Below are 20,361 nucleotides of genomic sequence, written 5' to 3'. Positions count from 1 at the left end.
AATCAAGTTTTCATCACCACCATCATCATCATCATCATAATTTTGTTACCCTACCCCAAATTTTCTCAACATTTATGTACGAAGAAAGCTTAAAAATATTAGAAGGCTAATGGTTAATTAGGCTACCCGTTTTCAGTTAATAATCTGTCACCTTTGCTGCCATTTTTTTTTTGACGTCGAATAACGAACGTCTTTCTCGAGAAAATTTCCCAGCAAAGCAGGCGAGCCGAAATTGAATCATTCCTGGCGCGCTGTCAGAACAAATTGAGAGCTCCACATTGCCGCCCGTAGCTGTAGCTGTCAAAACGTAAATTATTAGCACACTTTGATGGGTTTTTAAACAGTGTGATTTGCCGGTTCTTTTTACGAGTTCGTTCGAGTGCAAATTGACAAAATGGCAAAAAGAGGGGAGGGAAGAAAGTCGATTCACAATTTTACCTGAGAAGTGCTACCTTTTATATCGCTCAGATTTCATTACAAGATAAAACACTTAACATTTTATCAGATAAGCTGCTGCAGAAACAGCTTCCCGCGGCTGATGGAGGAATTTGATCGTTCGCAAATCGCAGCAAATTCTCGGGTTCGCCAAATGGCAACCGTTTTAAGTTGAACAGCAGCGCATTGTAGGACTTTGAAGCAGCTTCAAAGACATACAATGCTTGACTGTGCGGTTTCACGATTAAATCTTCTAACCGTTTCCTAATGTAGAAGCCGAGAGAAAACTGGATACGGAAGCGTCCCGATCGCATCTCGGCGGAAGAAAATTGCTCTATTCTCAGCTTTCCGCCCGAGCATTATTGCAAATGGTTTACCTACCTACCCACCTATTGTTGAGGCTTGGTAGATAAAGCGCCAAGGTAGTGCTACAATTTTTATTGCTTCGCCAGGAAGCAATTGTACGAGAAAATTTAAATCTTGATCTTAGCCGCTGTTCTAACAATTAGACGAAGTAGGCTGTGGGTGGTTTTGCTGTGGAGTGTCCTAAGAGCAATCCTTTTAGACCATTAGTTTTAAAAACTACTAGGTACGAAGCAATTTGCATTTTTGAAATAAGTAAATTTTTTTAGAAGCATTCAATCATTTTCATCTGTGTGTTTTCCAAAAGTCTCGTTTCCAAGATCTCTCTCAACTTTTATAAAATTCAGATTCTCCGAATTCCACCTATCGGAAAAGCATTGAATTCCAATCAAAATTTATTATTTTTCGAGGTTATGCACGCAATGCGTGCGACGTCTAATGTATTGTAACTTTTAAATTCCATCCAACCGGAATTTAACCATGCGGTGGCGAATCAGAAGCCAACCAAAAAAAGAAGAAATGACAAACATGTTTTCAACTTTGAGCAACTATTCTGAGTTTTCAGAATCGAGTTTGGGTTCGGGTTCCATTTGCATTGGAATGGATTTATGTCAACGGACACAAACGCGCACATACACACATAGTCAGAAATACGAATAGATCAACGACGGGGTCAACAAATGAAGGTATTTCATTTTTTGTGCGCAAATATCCAAATACATATGCAAATTGTTGGCGTATTTGGTGCGTTGAACTTCGGGTGCTGGCACAGCAACGCGTGTCATGTACATTCCGCATCCTGCCCAATGGCCGCCAACGACTGCGACGTCAACAATTCCTGGGGTCAGCTGGTCAATACTTTTTGTTTGTTTCTTTCGCAATGCGTTGCTCAGTGGGTAGTTGGATATAAAACACCCTGTTAATGAAAATTATTTGTCTGGAATGTTTTTGAGCAATATTTTACGAGGAAACCTTTTTACAGCGATGGCAACCTTGCCTAACCCTAACCCATTGATTTTCAATTCATTATTCAAAAGATTTTAAAATTCTACGGTTAGTGCCTGGGCTTCTCTCTGCACTCTGCTATCCGAAGAAGATATACCACGATATCCCCGTTCATCACCTCAGATCTAAATAATCTTTGAAACTTTTCCGAAACGTGAAAACCAGAGATGTCGCCAGAATAATCGTCTTCACAACAACGGCCGATTCGTTTATCGGAACTGATAAAACAGAATGAGATTTTTTTACTGTGTCTGTCGGTTCAAAACCTTTTGGGATACCACGAAAGGCTTTATCCTACAGAAAATGTTGATGATCGACTTTACCTCGGTCCTAAAGTTGTCCTTCCTCTTTTTTCCAATCTTAACTATCATTGACTTCTAGGACGTAGCCGGCGCCGTTATTGACATCGAAAGTGAGAGCATCAGTTTTATGCACTGTGAATAAGTTGCCTATCCCAAGCACCATTCATTTGATCTCTGAACCAAATTGATGGCTTCAGTCAATCACGGAGAAGCAACTGTGTGAATGAATTTAAACCGGGTCATCCTCCTCAAGCGTGCACGCAGTCAGTCAGTCGGCAAGCAAGCGAGCTAGTCAAGTAGTGCGTGCGTCCCTTCCCACGGCAGTTAATTATCTGTTGGCCCACCTGTGCTAATTCTGGGGTTCGGAGCTCCGAAAAGGTTTGTGCATTTGACGACCGTGGCAGTGTGTTTCTCGTTAACAGGATAAAAACAGAAATTATTAAAAAGAATTGAAACGAAAAGGTATACAAACGTGGTCAACGGGAAAATACTATGGAAAAAATATTAATTCGAATACCCATTATGTTAAAAGTAGTTAAAACAAAAAGCAACACTATTGGATGGATGATGGAAATGAACCAGTTTGAACTGGAAAAAGGAAAACGAGCCATATGAAATAAAGCCGAAACTAGAATTGATTCATTCATCTTAGTTAAAGTTCCGCTTAGAAGACAACATGAAATTTAAATTAAATTTTAAGTGAGTCGTAAGGACAGCTTGACCATGTTCACAATTTCAAGCAGGTTGAGCGAATAGCTTGAAATTGACAGGCGAGTTGAGAGGACAGCTTGAAATAGAAAGACGAGTTGAGAGGACAGCCTGATCGTATTGATTGAAATTTCAAGTGAGTTCAGAAGGCAGCTTGAAATTGAAAGGCTAGTTGAGAGGATAGCCTGAATGTATTCATAGAAATTTCAAGCGAGTTGAGAGGACAGCCTGAACGTGTCGATATAAATTTCCAGCACGTTTAGAGGACAGTTTGAAGTTGGAAGACAAGTTGAGAGGACAGCCTGAACGTATTGATAGACATTTCAAGCGAGTTGAGAGGACAGCTTGAAATTGAAAGGCAAGTTGAAAGGAGAGCCTGAGTGTATTGATAGAAATTTTCAGCGAGTTCAGAAGACAGATTGAAATTGAAAGGTGAATTGAGAAGACAGCCTGAACATATTTGTTATTTGTTATTTGTTATTTATTTCTTATCAACGGATCACATGTTGATCCAAATGATTACTTAAAATTAAAAATTAAAAATTAAAAACATAACATTAAGTCTAACTATGGGGTTCTCAAGGCCCGTATTACTTTTCTTCGGAAAACGTCCCTCGAAACGTCGAAGTCAAAATGCGCCGAGAAACGGTTGAACGATTTCACTGCGCCGATGAGGGCGCTGTTAGCTCCGTAATTGTTCATTCGAAGGGGAATGTACAACTGAAGATCCAGATTTCTAAGACCACGGGGTCGTACACTAAGCGGAATAGCCTCCAGTAGCGTGGGACAGTCGATTCGCGATGACAGGAGGTCGGCGACGAATGAGGCACGTGTTGCTTGTCTGCGAGCTTGAAGAGTATCGATATCTATGAGGCGGCATCGATTTTCGTAGCTAGGTAAGCGAAAAGGGTCTTGCCAGTTCAGGTGTCTAAGGGCGTATCGCAAGAATCGCCGCTGGATAGCCTCGAGCCGATCGACACCGTTCTGGTAGTAGGGACACCAGACAGCTGATGCGTATTCAAGGATGGAACGAACGATGCTGCAGTATAGGCTTTTCAGGCAATACACATCCTTGAAGTCCTTCGCCACTCTAAAAATGAAACCGAGACTTCTGGATGCTTTATCAATCACGTAGTTGGTGTGTGCCTTGAATTCCAAGCGCTGATCTAAGATTACGCCAAGATCGTTAACGTGGTTCACACGTGAGATGGATCCGTCTCCTAGGAAGTACTCCGCGATTAAAGGTTGCCGCTTACGAGAAAAGCTGATGACTGCACATTTGTTGCGGTTTAATGGCAGACAGTTAAGGTCGCACCAATCAGCGAAGAGGTTAAATTGACATTGCAGAAAATTTATGTCGTCGTGGTCGTTTATGGTGTAAAATAGTTTTAGGTCATCGGCATAGCAGAGTTTGGGGACGTCGAGGAGTGACAACACGTCGTTGAAATAAATTAGGAAAATGATCGGTCCTAGATGGCTACCTTGGGGCACACCAGAGGTGGCTGAGAACTGCCTGGAAAAGGTGTCACCCGTTCGAACAATCAATTTACGACCGGTTAAGTAACTGCGGAACCAGCCCAGTAGCGTACCACATAATCCTAAGCGTTCGAGTTTTCCGATGGCAATCTCATAGTTCACCTTGTCGAATGCAGCGGACAGATCGGTGTAGATTGCATCAGTTTGAGATTTGGCAGCAAAACTTTCATGCACAACAGAAGTAAACGTTAGCAAGTTACTTGTTGTAGAGCGTTTGGGCATGAATCCGTGCTGATCATTGGAGATGTAATTTTTGCAGGACGTGAAAAAAGGATCCAAGATCACCAATTCAAATAATTTGGCAATAGAACATAGAGCAGAGATTCCACGGTAATTGTTAATATCTCTCCTATCTCCTTTTTTATGAACCGGGAACATGTAAGCTTCCTTCCATAGTAGAGGGAAGATGGCTCTATCAAGCGAAGCTTGAAAAATGAGCCGAATAGGGGTCAGCAAAACAGGCATGAAACTTTTCAAAAAGGCAGCTGGTATCCCGTCCGGACCTGTAGAAAAGGAATTCTTGAGCTTCGCTGCTGCTTTAGAGATGGCTGCCTCCTCGATTTCGAAACCATTTATTGAAAAGCCCACTGGCGAAACGTTCCTGACAGCACTAGCTAAATGTTCTGGGGATGTTGAAGCTGAAGTGAAGATACTGGAAAATTTTTGGGCGAAGAGATCGCAGATACCACGATCAGAGTTCGCCGTGATGTCGTCCAAAAACATATTTGAAGGTATACCAGGTTCCTTACGTTGACTCTTTCGTGTTTCCAAAAAGATTTTGGGCAAGACTTGAGGTTACGTTGTACGCGACGTAGGTAGTTATGGTAACAACGTTCGCTGGCTTTTTTATAAACGGAGTTAAGTTGACGGTATATATCCTTAGTGTAGGATGATTTTTGCTTCTTGTAATTTCGAAGAGCACACCTTTTAGCAGTCTTCAGTTGTCGCAGTTCAGTCGTGATCCAGGGGATTCGCGTATTTCCGCTGCTAGAGCGTTTTGGAACGTGGCGATCGATGACATAATTCAGAATGTGTGAGAAGGTATCAGCAGCGGCGTTAGGATTTGACAGATCAAGCTCAGATACCCAGTCGATAGTTGCCAGAATGTGAGAGATGTCATCGAAGTTGGCGTTTTTGAAGTCGAGGTAGAAGGTCGCTGGTTTGTGGGTGGTGATGTGGGACTACTTTAACTAGCGGTGCAGGAGCGAGTTCGATGAACGGTAAACGAGATCCATCATTGGCAAAGCAAAGGTCCAGCGTGCGACCGTATTCGTTCACCACTCCGTTAATCTGGCGCAAGGTCGCTGTACTCAAGGAGTCCAATATGATGTTTGAAGGCGCCGAAAAAGTAGAGCAGGCAGGGTCCGCATACAGAGAGCTACCATGGTGAGAGCACCACTTCAAACCGGGCATATTGAAGTCGCCAATGACAAGTAAGTCATCTTCTGGAGCGCAGAAAGAGCTAACTTCGACGATGAGCTGCGCTGGGAGATTCGACTTCACGGCAAGTAGCACCCCGCCTCCACTGGACTTTTTGCTGTTACGGGAACTGCGGTCACAGCGGAACACTGCGTAATCAGGGCAGAAGATCTGACTTGATAGTGTGCGGTCATTCAGCCAAGTTTCCGTGAAGGCGATGATGTCATAGCAGGAACACGAAGTTGCGAGCAGGTAGTCGGTCAGGCAGGAATTAATACCCCCGACATTCTGGTAGTAAAGGGTTACGGAATCTAGAGGACCCGGAGCGGGTTTGAAGAAACGTGCACTGGAAGGTAGAACATCATCAGGCACAGGAATGCGATCAGGGGTACTATACTTGCCTGAATTCACAGGCTGGAGAACCCCTTCGCCACAGACGAACTCAGGACCGGGACGACTGATGACACTGGCTGGAATCAGCGCGACTGAGTCGAAGGGCTCAGGGGTCTCCAAAGTGCCTAGCTCGTTGCGTCCCGGTGCAGAAACCCCAGAATGGTTGGCGATGTTCTCGTTAGGCGGAAGGTTGCAGAAATAATACTGGTTGGAGTCAGCGCTATTGGCACGACTGGAAACCGAAAGAGTATCACGCGGTGGGAAAGTTCCAAAGGAAAACTTATACTTGCCTGTCGGTGCAGGCTGGAGAACCTCGTCGCCGCAATCGAACTCAGGGCCGGGACGACTGATGCCGCTGGCAGGAAACAGCGCGACTGAGTCGAAGGGCTCAGAGGTCTCCGAAAGGCCTGATACGATGCGTCCCGGTGTGGAAAACCCAGAAGAGTCGAAGATGTTCTCGTTCGGCTGGTGCTTGTCGAAGCGATACGGGTCGAGGTCAGGCATTTTGGAACAGCTAGGGTTTAAAATTTTGTCACGCAGTGGTAAGGTTCCGAAAAACAATTTGTACTTGCCTGTCGTTGCAGGCTGGAGAACCTCGTCGCCGCTATCGAACTCAGGGCCGGGACGACTGATGCCGCTGGCAGGAAACAGCGCGACTGAGTCGATGGGCTCTGAGGTCTCCGAAAAGCCTGATGCGTTGCGTCCCGGTGCAGAAAACCCAGAGGAATCGAAGATGTTCATGTTTGGCTGGTGCGTGTAGAAGTGATAAGGGCCAGAGTCCGGAATGTTGAAACAGCTGGGGATCAAAATTTCGTCACGCAGTGGAAAAGCTCCGAAAAACAATTTGTACTTGCCTGTCATTGCAGGCTGGAGAACCTCGTCGCCGCTATCGAACTCAGGGCCGGGACGACTGATGCCGCTGGCAGGAAACAGCGCGACTGAGTCGACGGGCTCTGAGGTCTCCGAAAGGCCTGATGCGTTGCGTCCCGGTGAAGAACCTGATAAGGTCAGTAGTCCGTACGAATCAGCCATATCCCCGTTGTCGATGCAAGAGGAAGGTGGTAGGAGGGTAGAAGTAATTGACGATGAAAATGATTGACTCGTAGATCCGATAAAATTGTAGCAAGCACATATTGAAAGAAACTTCAAGAGAGTTGAGAGGACAGCTTGAAATTGAAAGGCGAGTTGAGAGGACAGTCTGAACTTATCTATAAAAACTTCAAGAGAGTTGAGAGGACAGCGAGAAATTGAATGGCAAGTTGAGAGAACAACCTGAACGTTCCGTTATAAATTTCAAGCGAGAGGACAGCTTGAAATTGAAAGGTCAGGTGAGAGAACAGCCTTACCGTATCATTTGAAATTTGCAGCTAGTTCAGCAGACAGCTTGATATTGGAAGGCGATTTGAGAGTACAGAGTACTTTATCTAATCGGAAACCAAGCGGTTGGAAGGACAACTTGAGAAAAGAATAATTGGAAACTAAGCAGGTTAAAAATACAGCTCAATTTATAGTGCGCATCGAAATGACAGAAATACGTTTTTTAATTTGAATGGAATTTCATCAAAAAGTTTTTTAATAAGCAGGTGAGCTTCAGCAGGTCAGCTTCAGATAAGATTGAAAATTAAAGCAAGTCGAGGAGACAGCTTGAAATTAGTGAATATCGTATCCAGAGGACATTTTGATTATCTTATCAACTTGATAAACGATCAGGTTGAGGAAACATCTTGAAAAAAAAAATTAATTACGAAGCGAATCGAGAGGACAACTTGAAATGAGGAATAAAAACGTGCACTGTAAATTTTTACCTCGCTTTCCAGCAAAAAAAAATGCTGGAAACGTTCAGCAATCCAAATTTTTGCTGGAAACCAGCAATCTGTTTTCTAATTGCTGGATTTTTCAGCAATCGGTTGTGTTCTTGTCATTTATGCTGAAAAATCAGTAATCGGTTTTCAAATTGCTGGACTTTCCAGCAATTGATCTAGTTTGCTGGAAAATCAGCAATCGAGTTGACACATTGGAGTCTGTTTGTTTTCGTACGCTGAAGCAAGGTGAGACTTTATTTTACGAGTTTTGGTTGGATTAATATAATTATTTTTATTTGTCTCTATATTCTAGCAACCAGACACAACTCAAGGGTGAGTTTTTATATTGGACAGATTTCATAAAAGATACTAATCAGAACTTTTTTTTCAGGTAGCAAATGATCAACACTCTGGCACAAAGCTGCCACTCCAGAGCCGGTGTTGGAAAATTAAAAAAAAGTTGTGGAATGGAGGTCTAATAGGAACCTGAATTTGGCCAAAATTAAAGGTGATCCCAGAAAATGGAACGACAGGGAGAACAGAAGAGAGCAGGTGTTGTTATCAAGACTTCGGGTGGGGCACACCAGAAGCACTCATCAACATTACATATCAGGTGGATCAGCAAGGATATGCGACGTATGCCATGTAAGACTCACGGTAGAACATATAATCATCGAATGTCCCGAGTTTCAAGGACCCAGAGACACCTACCAAATTGACACATCATTAAGAAATGCTCTATCAAACGATCCTGTCGAAGAAGAAAAAAAATTATGTTTCCTGAAATAGAGTTATTTGTTTAACGAATTGTAAAATACTGTCATCATTTTTCAAAGAGACGAACCAAAAAAAGTTGAAAATCTCGATAATAAAGACAAAAAAAAAAAGTTCTTGAAAATTAACAAAACATAATTTAAAAATTGAAGAAACCAATTCTTTTTCATTGCTCATTCTATGCACAGGTATACCAGATTTAGCAAAAAAAATTTTGGAATCGACTAAAACACGCGCTCCCTACCGGTGTTGGAGCAAATTTAAAACGGCTACACATTCATTCCAGACACTCAACATTTGAGAAGAAAAAACCCATTTTATTAGAAAAATTGCATAAGTTTGAATTTCACACAATCTAACATCTTAAAATTCATTTTACGAATATTATTTTTGACAGAACCGTCATTTTCATTAATCTACCAGGATTTCAGCTACACTATCTGTGGTGATGCACGAAATCCGCAGCATACTGTAAGTACTACTTTGAACTAATACACATACTAACACCCACGCGGTGAACGATCACGGCAAGCCAGCATACATCGTGGGTGAGCCGTCTCGAGCATTCTTACGTGGACTCTCGACCGTGGCACATCGCTATCACAGTGGCGACGAGTTGTAACGACGCGCGTGCGAAGAAGAAAAAGTTGTTTGATCTCGGTGGTTTGGAGTTTATTGGCTCATAAGAGAAGCCAAGGAAAATACCTTGGAAAAGTGATTCAAAATAAAATTGAAAAAAGGTTTGATATGAAATCATGATCATAAAGTGTTTCTTAATTGGTTTATAAGTGATTTTGGGGAGTGTTTGTAAAATAATAGTCATGAAATAAAAGAAAAAAAAAGAAGTGATTTGGAGCATCATTTTAATGCTGCTTAATATGAAATGAAATGAAGGAAAAGAAAAAAGTTATTGCTCGTTATATCATTTAAAAAGCGAAATATAAAAAGTGAGAATTTGGGGGGCCAAAAAAAAAAGTGTTTGGGAAATTGGGCTCAAATCAAAAGTTTCTGTGCTTTGGTTTAAAGTAAGGTTGAAGTGTGACGCCTTCGACCTCGCATTGGATCATCTTAGGAATAAAAAGGTATGTGCAATTTTCGTTTTTTTTTTATTTGCGCTAATTTGATGAAAACAAAAACTTGATTAAACTTGATATTGCATCATTAGTTGCGAGGCAGAATAACGGTACTCCCAGTGTACCCAGAAAAAACCTGATGCGGGGGTGTGAATCTAGATAGATCGTGATTTAGATGACCGAAACTATAACGCTGGCGCAAAGTAACAGTACTTTTGCACCAACTGGTCGCTTAAAGTGGGTGGGAGAGAAAAAAAAAGAAAAACGTAAGCGTTTCTGTCCCGTTATCTACCCGCTTGGGTGGTAAGATCGATGCGGCCGATTTTCGTCGAAATGGAAGTGCCGCACAAAAGAGAATCATGAAAATGAACTTTTGTTGTAGTTGTTGGAGATCAGCTTTGAAAGATTTTATCCATTCCTACAGTTTAGAGGGCGTTCAGCAGTTTATGTGTATTGGGTTTGTAGAAGTAGTGTTCCACACTACTCGCTTTCCATATGTAAAGAATTTATTTGGAAGCAGAAATAAAGTGGGCATTGAGATGCTTTTGCGAGAAGATTTGTTATATTTATGATATTGTTTGGACTGCAGTAGCTAGAGAACTTAGAACTCATGTGAGTTAAGCTGTGTAGCTCAGAAAATGGTTTTGAGCTAAAAGAAAATGGTGTCAAAATGATTGTTGGAAATGGCCTTGGAAAAAGTTAAATTCAGTTTACCCAGAAACAGTTTTGGGTGAATGTTTCAAGTTTGCTCAGAATTGGTTTTGAGCGAATCAAGCGAGTTTTGTTTGCTCAGAAATTGTTTTGAGTGAAAAAAAAAATTGTTTGCTTAGAAAAAGTTTTGAGTAAAATTTGATGATTAGAACGGATGAGAAAAATCATGTTGGAAAATGGAATATATTATTGCACGAAGATTTTATTTAAAAGTTGTATCCAATGTTGATCGAAGTGCTAATGCTTAGAAAAAAAAACACAAAATGAGCTTGATAAACCAGTTAAGAAGCAGAAGTTGCTTCTGGGGGTTGCATTTATGGATGAATTTTGTTTGCTTTCAACAGCTTAAAATGGAGGAAGAACGTGGCACCGAATTCACGGGAGAACAGTGTGAACAGCAAATTGTTCAAAATGTTGCACTGTTTAGTCCAGCGTCATACAACATGCCTCAATTTCGGTTTCTACATTTGCCATCCTCAGAAGTTCGCAATTCTTGGGTGGCTTGGATTCGCTGGTTTGAAAATGTTATGGTTGCTACTGGTATTAAGGATGGAATCACACGTAAAGCACAGTTATTAGCAATTGGAGGAGCTGAACTACAATCTGTATATTACGGTATCACTGGTGATGACTCAGACGTTTCAGATGGAACGGATCCATACCAGAAGGCGAAACAAATGCTCTCTGACCATTTGGCCCCGAAACAACACGAGAGCTATGAAAGATTTGAATTTTGGACGTTGAAAAGGGGTGATGATGAACCTATTGAGAAATATTTGATTCGCATTAAGCAACAGGCTGAAAAATGTTATTTTGGAAAAACGGAAATTGAAAGTCGCCTGATTGCAATTCTAGACAAACTTAACCAAAATGCTCCAGAAGAACTGCGCCGAAAACTGCTTGAGAAACAACACCTGTCGTTGGATGATGCAACACGCATTGTGAACTCATTTCAAGCGATAAAATACCAAGCAGCTAGAATGAGTCAGCAATCGAATACAACGCAAATCAATCGAGTTGATTTTTATAGAACATTGCTCAATAAAAACAAATATAAAATGGAGTATAAACCAGTAAAATGTGCAATGTGTGGTTTTGCCAAACATCGTGAAGGTATGAGATGCCCTGCAGTAGGGAAGAAATGCTTTCGATGCCATGGTTACGATCATCTAGCTAACATGTGCGCTCAGAACACTGAGAGAATACAAAAAGGCCGGGAAGGAAATAAGCGAAAATTTTCTAGCAATCGAAACCAACATTACGACAAACGTCCCAAATATGTACATAGAGTAGAAAGCGAGGAGGAGGAAGACAAGAAAGTGCAATTGCCGGTATACAGGATTGATGATGATAAAGATGAAATGATGACTTGTGAAATTGGAGGTGTTTCTATTGACATGCTAATTGATTCTGGATCAAAACACAATCTAATCGATGATCGAACATGGGAGTTTATGAAAATGAAAGGAGTGTCGTACCATTCTGAAAGAAAAGATAGTACCAAAAGATTTTTGGCTTATGGAAGAGTTCCTTTGAAACTACTTACAGTGTTTGACGCTACTCTCAATGTATTCGATGGAAAAAACATAATTACAGCAGACACGACGTTTTACGTTATCGAAGGAGGTCAGCAGCCTTTACTGGGCAAAGTAACAGCTCAAAACTTGGGGCTTTTAAGAGTTGGGCTACCAAGCTGTGTCAACAATCAAGTGAATCGAGTCAACACGGACAAGTCCTTTCCCAAAATCAAAGATTTCCAACTGACACTTCCTATTGATGATTCTATACCAGCAGTTATACAATCACTCCGCCGTTGTCCTATTCCTATGTTGCAAAAAGTGAAAGAGAAGTTAGATGAGCTTTTGAGCGTAGGTATTATCGAGCGTGTTGATAAACCTTCTCCATGGGTTTCACCGTTGGTTCCGATCATCAAAGACAACGGAGATTTACGACTTTGTGTAGATATGCGAAAAGCCAATAAAGCTATACAACGGTTGAATCATCCTTTACCAATTTTCGACAACATCCTACCAAAACTAAATGGAGCTAAATTTTTCACTACACTTGACGTCAAACAGGCTTTCCATCAAGTAGAACTGGCGGAAGAAAGTCGATATATTACTACGTTCATCACAAACTGGGGCTTGTTTCGCTACACCAGATTATTATTTGGAATAAATTACGCTCCTGAATTTTTTCAAAGTCTAATGGAGTCCATTCTAGCAGAATGCAAAAATACAGTTGTGTTCATAGACGACATAGTTGTCTGGGGAGCTACTGAAACGGAACACGATGACGCAGTTAAAACAACTTTAGCTGCATTGACCAACAAAGGAATTGCGTTGAATATAAACAAGTGTCGGTTCAAACAACGAGAAATTGACTTTTTGGGACATAAGCTCTCTGGTATTGGAGTTGCAGATTCTAAAGTAAAATCTATACTACAATGCAGGCCTCCACAGACGAAAGAAGAACTACGTAGTTTTCTGGGTTTGGTGACCTACGTCGCTAAGTTTATCCCCGATCTTGCTAAAGTTAGCCATCCTATCCGACAACTGCTAAAGAAAAACATATCGTTTCAATGGAACACCGAGCACCAAAAATCGTTTGAAGAACTTAAACGCTTGATTGGATCTATAAAACATTTGGGTTATTATGATCCTAAGGATCGCACAGTTTTGATAACCGATGCTTCAGGTAAAGGTCTTGGAGCAGTTCTGCTACAATTCAAAGGAGACTGCCCGCGTGTCATAGGCTATGCATCTAAAAGCTTAACATCTGCAGAGCAACGATACCCGCCCATTGAGCAAGAAGCACTGGGTATCATATGGGCAGTAGAAAGATTCAAAATTTATCTTTTGGGAATAAAATTTACCTTAGAAACCGATCATCGGCCGCTTGAAGTGTTGTTCTCCGCAAACTTCAGACCTACTGCAAGAACTGAAAGATGGGTCCTAAGATTACAAGCATTCAGATTCAACGTTGTGTATAGAAGAGGTAAATCAAATATCGCCGATCCTTTGTCAAGAATGGCCTCACACATACAAGACTTGTCGTGGAGTGATGATTCTGATACGTACATTTTCCAAATTGCAGCAAAAGCCTTATCCACCCTGAATGAAAAATTGGAAAGAACTAATTTTGATGATGGCACAGAGATAGCAATAAGAGCTATCCAAGAGGCAGCTGCGATTGATATAAATGAGATAAAAACGGCTACTTCTCAGGACTTGGATATGAATGCTATACAAAAAGCGTTAATGACAAACGAATGGAAAGCGGAAAATCTTAAACCATATTCTGCATTTCGAGATGAGTTTTCACACATTAACGGCTTGATTATGCGAGGTTCAAAGCTGGTCATTCCGTTTGAACTAAGGGAAAGGATGTTAGCATTGGCTCACGAGGGTCATCCTGGTCAGTCTGCTATGAAACGTCGACTGAGGGACCGCTGTTGGTGGCCTAATATGGATCAAGAAGCAGTACGAAAATGTGAGAAGTGTGAAGGCTGTCGATTAGTTCAGACATCAGATCCACCCGAACCCATGCAACGTAGAAGTCTACCTTCTAAGCCATGGGTTGACATTGCAATTGATTTTCTGGGTCCGATGCCAACCGGAGAGTATATTTTGGTGGTTATTGACTATTTTAGTCGATATGTAGAACTAGAAGTTATGAACATGATTACGGCGAAGGAGACTGTGAAAAGGTTATCCAAAATATTTGGAGCTTGGGGAAATCCAGTCACAATCACTCTTGATAACGCTAAACAATTTGTGTCTTCTGAAATGGATGATTTTTGTAAAATGAAAGGGATTCACTTGAATCATACCACACCGTACTGGCCGCAAGCCAATGGGGAGGTAGAAAGGCAAAATCGTACACTTCTGAAACGCTTGAAAATTGCAAACGCCATAAACGGAAACTGGAAACCAGAAATTGCAAATTATCTTGAAATGTATAACAACACCCCACACTCGACTACTGGAAAAGCACCGAGTGAACTGCTGCAAAATAGGAAACTCCGATTTAAATTACCGGACGCAGGAGATCTTGAAACAGCGCCCGTATCGACTGACTATTCTGATCGTGATGCAATCCTTAAGAAAAAAGGAAAGGAAACAGAAGACCGAAAACGTAACGCAAAGGAGAATAACATTAAAGCTGGCGACACAGTGCTCATGCGCAACCTACTTCCGGGGAATAAACTCTCAACGAATTTCTTACCAGAGAAATTTATAGTTAAAGAACGAAACGGTTCAGAATGTCGAATCAAATCCATTGAAACAGGAAATCGGTTACTTTAAGGGTTGAGCAACTGTAATTATAAATTTGATTTCTTTAGGTAAAACATTCAACAGGAACGTATCTCACTTGAAAAGAATTTCAGATGAGTTTACGGAATCAACAGCGAACACCGAAACAACCACAGAACAATCATCTTTCCAGCCGAGAAGATCTACGCGACTTAGGGCTTATCAAGCCGTTCTTAAAATTGATAAAGAGTGATCAATCAAATATCTTTTAATTGTTAAAGAAAAATAATAATAAATATTGAAATTTAAAATTAAAGTATAACAAATCAGATCAAAATAATAATGCTTTATTTATTTCAAGGAAAGGGAGATGTGGTGATGCACGAAATCCGCAGCATACTGTAAGTACTACTTTGAACTAATACACATACTAACACCCACGCGGTGAACGATCACGGCAAGCCAGCATACATCGTGGGTGAGCCGTCTCGAGCATTCTTACGTGGACTCTCGACCGTGGCACATCGCTATCACACTATCAATATTTTTAAAATAAAGGTTTTAACTCCATGATCAACTTTCCCGAAGACTGCGAGTAATTTTGACTTCTGAGAAGAAAGTTATTGAAGTTTTCTTTTAGTTTATTTTTTAAAATTTACGAAAATACGAATATAATCGATCAATGATGAGTACATGACTTTTAGCGTTTTCGTTTATTTTCTACTGGCACTGGTATTTTCAGAATATTCATCATTAACTAACCCTTTAACGTCGCTTTACCATCACCTTTGTTTGGGTTCCTTCTTATTGCTCGATACATGGTAATGAGAAAGCAGACTCCCTGGCAAAGGTGGGGGCGATGGAAGGTGACACGTATCAACGTGAAATCGTCTTCAACGAATTTTACTTTTTGGTTCGAAGAAACTCTCTTGTAAACTGGCAGCGCAAATGGGACAAAGAGAAGTTGAGTCGGTGGCTCCACTCGATTATCCCAAAGGTAAGCCTTAAACCAAATATATGAATAAAACCAATATACCTCACTCTTCAAAAAACAAAGCGACATATCAAGCACGCCATCATGTGGAGAAAGTCCTAACTAATATGTATAAACATCGACGATTTGAACTACTTCTGGCGAATTTCTGACTTGTAGGTGGCGCTGTTGTCACTTAGTGGTGGTGATTGTGGTACTATCAGTGACTTTAGTAGGAACTTTCGAGTTTTATAGACTTCCTTCGGGCCCGAGGAAAACCACCCAACATTTCGGCGAGGGATGTGCTGGCTATGCTTGACTTGGACTACATATTTGAAATGTACCTTTTCTTTAAAGCTATCGATCTTCGCCTATGATTCTTTTTATTTTCCCGTTTCTCTTTCTGTCTTTATTTTCCTTTAAAATAAAAGTGTTAAGCTAAGAAATAAATTGTAAACAAAACGAGTTTAGCTCCTTAAAACCTTCAGGTATGAGCCGTTTCAAATAAAGGATTTACAAAAAAAAACAAACCCTTTTGGAGGAGAAACGGAAATTGTGATTTATTCTAATACGCATAGACTATTTACCCCACACTCTCCCTCTGTTGAGGGACTGGTAATATATTTCAGTACCCAATGTTTTGCCATCTTTAAATCATTTTTCTCTTCAGCTTTTCAGGCAGCTGATGGCTAGGTTATTTGTTGAACCTAATACTTTTTCCCTATGAACCTCAACCAATTCAGCAAGGGTTTGGGCAAGTCCAGCAGCGTGGCTTAACCTTTTTGACCACCTCTCGGTCGGACTGAACGTCGTTGTCTGTTGTTACGATGGACTTCTACTAGAGGCAACTCGAAATTGGTAGGTAGTCCCTTGTCGATTGTCGGAACGCCGTTTGCTATTTTTTAATTGTTTTATTTCAAAGGGTCCGGTATTCGAGCTTCCACTAAATGATTGGACGTCACGATAATTTTTGTGTGATTTTTTCAAAGAATTTATTCGAACAGGATTTTTACAATAAATTATGAAATATTACATCAGTCGTAAATCCTTGAAGCCTATCAGATAATCGAACCTATCTTTATTATTTAAATACCAAAAAATTTGCACTTATATAAAATTTCAGTGAAAAACAAGGAGTATTCTTAAAAATTTACAAATACCACCAGCCAAAAGAACTCTTATATTTATTATTAAGGTAGAAATAACATTCCTACACACATAATCTTTTCCCCTGTGGTCGGGAAAATTTTGTCCTGTATTTTCAACAGCTGAAATTACAGGACGACTCAGGACAGAAAGAGAGTAGGTACAGGATAGATTGACGAATTGATTCATCCAAATCAAATCTTGTGGAACTATCACAAATAAATTATATTCCAATAAATTCTCCCTCCGAAAAAAGCGATCGCTGAATTATTCCTGAAGCTGAAGCTGTTATTGAATCAAATAATCTTCCGTAATAATCGGTTTTGGGATCGTGAATCATGAATGAAATTCAATTTTCACCGTTTTGAATGTTACACTCTTCACAGTTTTCTACATCTCATGCAGGAGCAGCAGCGGATTTTGCAGACCGGGGCAAACAATTTCTTTTCCGTTCTTCTGGTTCTGGTTCCTTGGCACAGGGAAATCCCCTCAAATGAATGGATGTTACCTAAATGGAAAAAAGCATTTACAGAAGCGATGGTTTACTCACTGTTAAAAAATGATTTCATTTTTTTTTCTTCCCTCTCGTTAACCAACCAAGTTGAGTGGGGGTGATTGTGGTGGGAAGTTGCTTTGTAGGAATATAGAATGGGTATTGTTATCCAGCCAGAGACCACTCTGCCCTCAAACTCCTCGCGGAGCTTCATTCAAAACAGTTTATATCCACTACTGTGTGCTCAATCGCCCGGAGGAAGCGACTTTTAATATTTGATAACCAAACCAACCAACAACCGGCTCACCAAATTGAAGTGCAATCATACGGTTTACGATTATGGATTTTCGCGTCCGATAAATGAACTGAATGATGTTTGAATTCTGAAATCTGAACTCTAATTTTGGCTGTTTTATAAAAATGTTACTCCAATTTTGGAAGCGATGGATTGTTTTACCCCTGAATGTATACTACGCCTCCCCGTCTTCCTCCATGTATGTGCACTAGACCGCTGCAAGCTTTGTATGGAAATTTCAAATTCTTAGATTTCAGAGGCGAACCAGTCTGCGGCTGAAAACCTCTCAAATAAAGAAAAAAAAAATCTTAGATTTTAAACCCCCCATAACTTTTTTGATTGTTTTTGCTGCCAAAAATATCAATAAAAATTTTGGAAGCGATCCATCCAGTCCTGAATTAGCGCAACGAGTTTTAATTTTGTATGGAAATATGTATGGGAAAACAAAATTTTGCATTCAAAAATTGCCATTTTTCCTTGATTCATGCAGTACATTTCATGTGAACAAAGCACAAACCAAACTTGTACCCCCGAAAAAGATATTTGATGTTATATAAAACTAGCTGACCCGGTAAACTTCGTTTTACCTTCTAAAGTATAAATCGTAATAAATTTTTAATTTCATCTACACGTCCTTAACTGCATCGTGCTCGCGAATAGATTCTTATGGAAATCGTAACAAATAAAGTTGAATTTGTATTGGGACCACCATAAAAAGTGGGATCCTTGAAACTATTATACAAACCATCTCTGACCCAAAAAACCCTCGAATACAAAATTTCACTTCATTCCGACCGACCATTCATACGTGATGTTGTTACAAAGAAAATGCCTCCATTTTTATATATAAGATGAAGAGATAATTTTGTATGGGGACTCCCTTTCATAAAAAGTGAGATCCTTGAAACTATTATACAAACCATCTCTGACCCAAAAAACCCTCGGATACCAAATTTCACTTTATTCCGACCGACCATTTATACGTGATGTTGTTACAAAAAAAATGCCTCCATTTTTATATATAAGATTTTTGTTTTCAAAACATTTTTTTTTTTATTTTAGCGTTTTTGTCTGCTTATTCGAAAGCTGTGAAACCGTAGGATGAGAATAAAAAATCTTAAAAAATTGCTTTGCATAGCTATTGAAATTATTGATTTAGAAACGTTTGAAAAAACATTTCATGAAATTATTAAAAGTTCTAGCAAGCAAAGTCTGCCAGTTTTGAAAACTTTTCAATGGATTGTTATTTTTTATTTTGAAATGGTTATAACTTTTTTCATGAAATGTTTAGCTGTTTGTTATGTTAGTGAAGCTTAAGAATAGTCAAAATCAGAATTCAAAGACCATAAGTTCATTTCAAGTTTATTTGAATTTTCTGGATGATTTAATGTGCAAAAATTTCTTCTTCGATACAAATTTCCATACAAAATTGAAACGCGTTGCGATAACTTAGGAATCAACCAAATCATCTCAAATTTTACACTGATGCTTGGTGACCCAAAAGGCATCGAATATACAGACATTTTTCATAAACCGAACTTAAAATTAAAACCCGTTCATCTCAGGGTTGGGTGGTCCAAATTTCAAATTATAAGTTGCAATCAAATCTTTTTTTCATACTTCTTAAAAATACATTTGTTTAATTTTGTGCGAAAAATTTGCAATGTACTTAAAATATATAAAATAGCTAACAATTATCAAACAACGTATTGTTTATCTGGCAAGCTGATTTGGAAGCTGGAACTTGCTTTGTGGATATTTAGTGGAAATATTTTTGAAGACTAACTGCTTTAGAACTTTAGCTAAAGTTTTATCATTTTCTGATGATTTTTACCACATAGTCCGACCGTTAAAAAAAATATGCATATTTGTTTTGACCATAACTTATTTGTCTTACAAGTTATTGCAGATCGGATTAACTTATTTGAAAGCTTATGACCTGCACTTACTTGAGAAATAGTTATTAAAAGCAAAAATCTTAAAATAATATTATTCATGTTATCACAATGAGTATGAAACTCATTTAAAAACTTATGTTCTTATTTTCGTTAACGTTCTTGTGCAACATGAATTCTCCACAGGAAATCACCCACCAATGGAGCAGCACCACTGAACTCAAGATGCAGCTTAACCGTTGAGCGGTCGCGGACTGACTGAGCATCGAGAGGATTGAGCGCCTCTCTGGAGGGTTGAGTATTCGCTAGCTTATCGTTGTATTGGTGCTCCACACATCCTCCTTCCTCTCAGAAGACAAACGCAAATGAGAAAAAAAAATTATGAAGCCTTTCTACTAACTACCCTCTCTCTCTCACGAAGCCTAGCATCAAACATACACGATACATGTGCTGCTTTCATAAGTTTTCCGATGTGTCAGTTATGCGACAATTTTCCTAAAACTGTTGGTTCACGATGTTTTCAAGTTACCAACACAACTGGATTCGGCCTGTTGCTGTTGTTTTTTCATTAAAAATGAATGTGCGGTTGATTCTCTCCACTCAACATCTTCTGCTGGCTTGAAGGCGTACAATTTCAATGACGCAAGCATCGTCAAACATCGTGACCGTTCATACGACAATATGTTTTTGAGAGATCATGATCCACTCTTTCCAGGAAGCTTCCCGAGAGAGGTGTTTTGATTGTATATGTATCGTTTGATGCCTCACCAGGGTTGCCAACA

At 39.9% G+C, this 20,361-nt stretch overlaps 2 protein-coding genes across 2 annotated transcripts; one reads left to right on the top strand and one right to left on the bottom strand.

The window, feature by feature from the left end:
- Positions 1 to 5,459: 5,459 nt before the first annotated feature.
- LOC129756320 (uncharacterized) lies at positions 5,460 to 19,699 on the bottom strand. Its single transcript, XM_055753169.1, has 2 exons — positions 19,634 to 19,699; positions 5,460 to 7,159 (listed from the first exon to the last, which is right to left on the bottom strand). Exon 2 carries the CDS (start codon positions 7,020 to 7,022, stop codon positions 5,466 to 5,468), a length of 1,557 nt encoding a protein of 518 aa, XP_055609144.1. The 5' UTR covers positions 7,023 to 7,159; positions 19,634 to 19,699; the 3' UTR covers positions 5,460 to 5,465.
- Positions 10,872 to 14,828, top strand: LOC129754047 (uncharacterized protein K02A2.6-like). The gene is made up of 2 exons (XM_055749905.1): positions 10,872 to 13,341; positions 13,618 to 14,828. The coding sequence occupies exons 1-2, from the start codon at positions 10,872 to 10,874 to the stop codon at positions 14,826 to 14,828; spliced, it is 3,681 nt and encodes a 1,226-aa protein (XP_055605880.1).
- Positions 19,700 to 20,361: the final 662 nt, after the last annotated feature.

Source organism: Uranotaenia lowii, chromosome 3, assembly GCF_029784155.1.
Source record: "Uranotaenia lowii strain MFRU-FL chromosome 3, ASM2978415v1, whole genome shotgun sequence".
In the NCBI taxonomy this organism is placed as follows: Eukaryota; Metazoa; Arthropoda; class Insecta; order Diptera; family Culicidae; genus Uranotaenia; species Uranotaenia lowii.
The sequence above is the reverse complement of the archived record's forward strand: the minus strand, read 5'-3'. Positions and strand labels throughout refer to the sequence as shown.

Excerpts from the sequence above, each read along its gene's own strand:
- LOC129756320 (XM_055753169.1), bottom strand. The coding sequence starts at position 7,022 with ATGACAGGCAAGTACAAATTGTTTTTCGGAGCTTTTCCACTGCGTGAC.
- LOC129754047 (XM_055749905.1), top strand. The coding sequence starts at position 10,872 with ATGGAGGAAGAACGTGGCACCGAATTCACGGGAGAACAGTGTGAACAG. Across the intron at positions 13,342-13,617 it reads CATTGAGCAAGAAGCACTGG|CAAAAGCCTTATCCACCCTG; the intron begins GTATCATATGGG and ends TCCAAATTGCAG.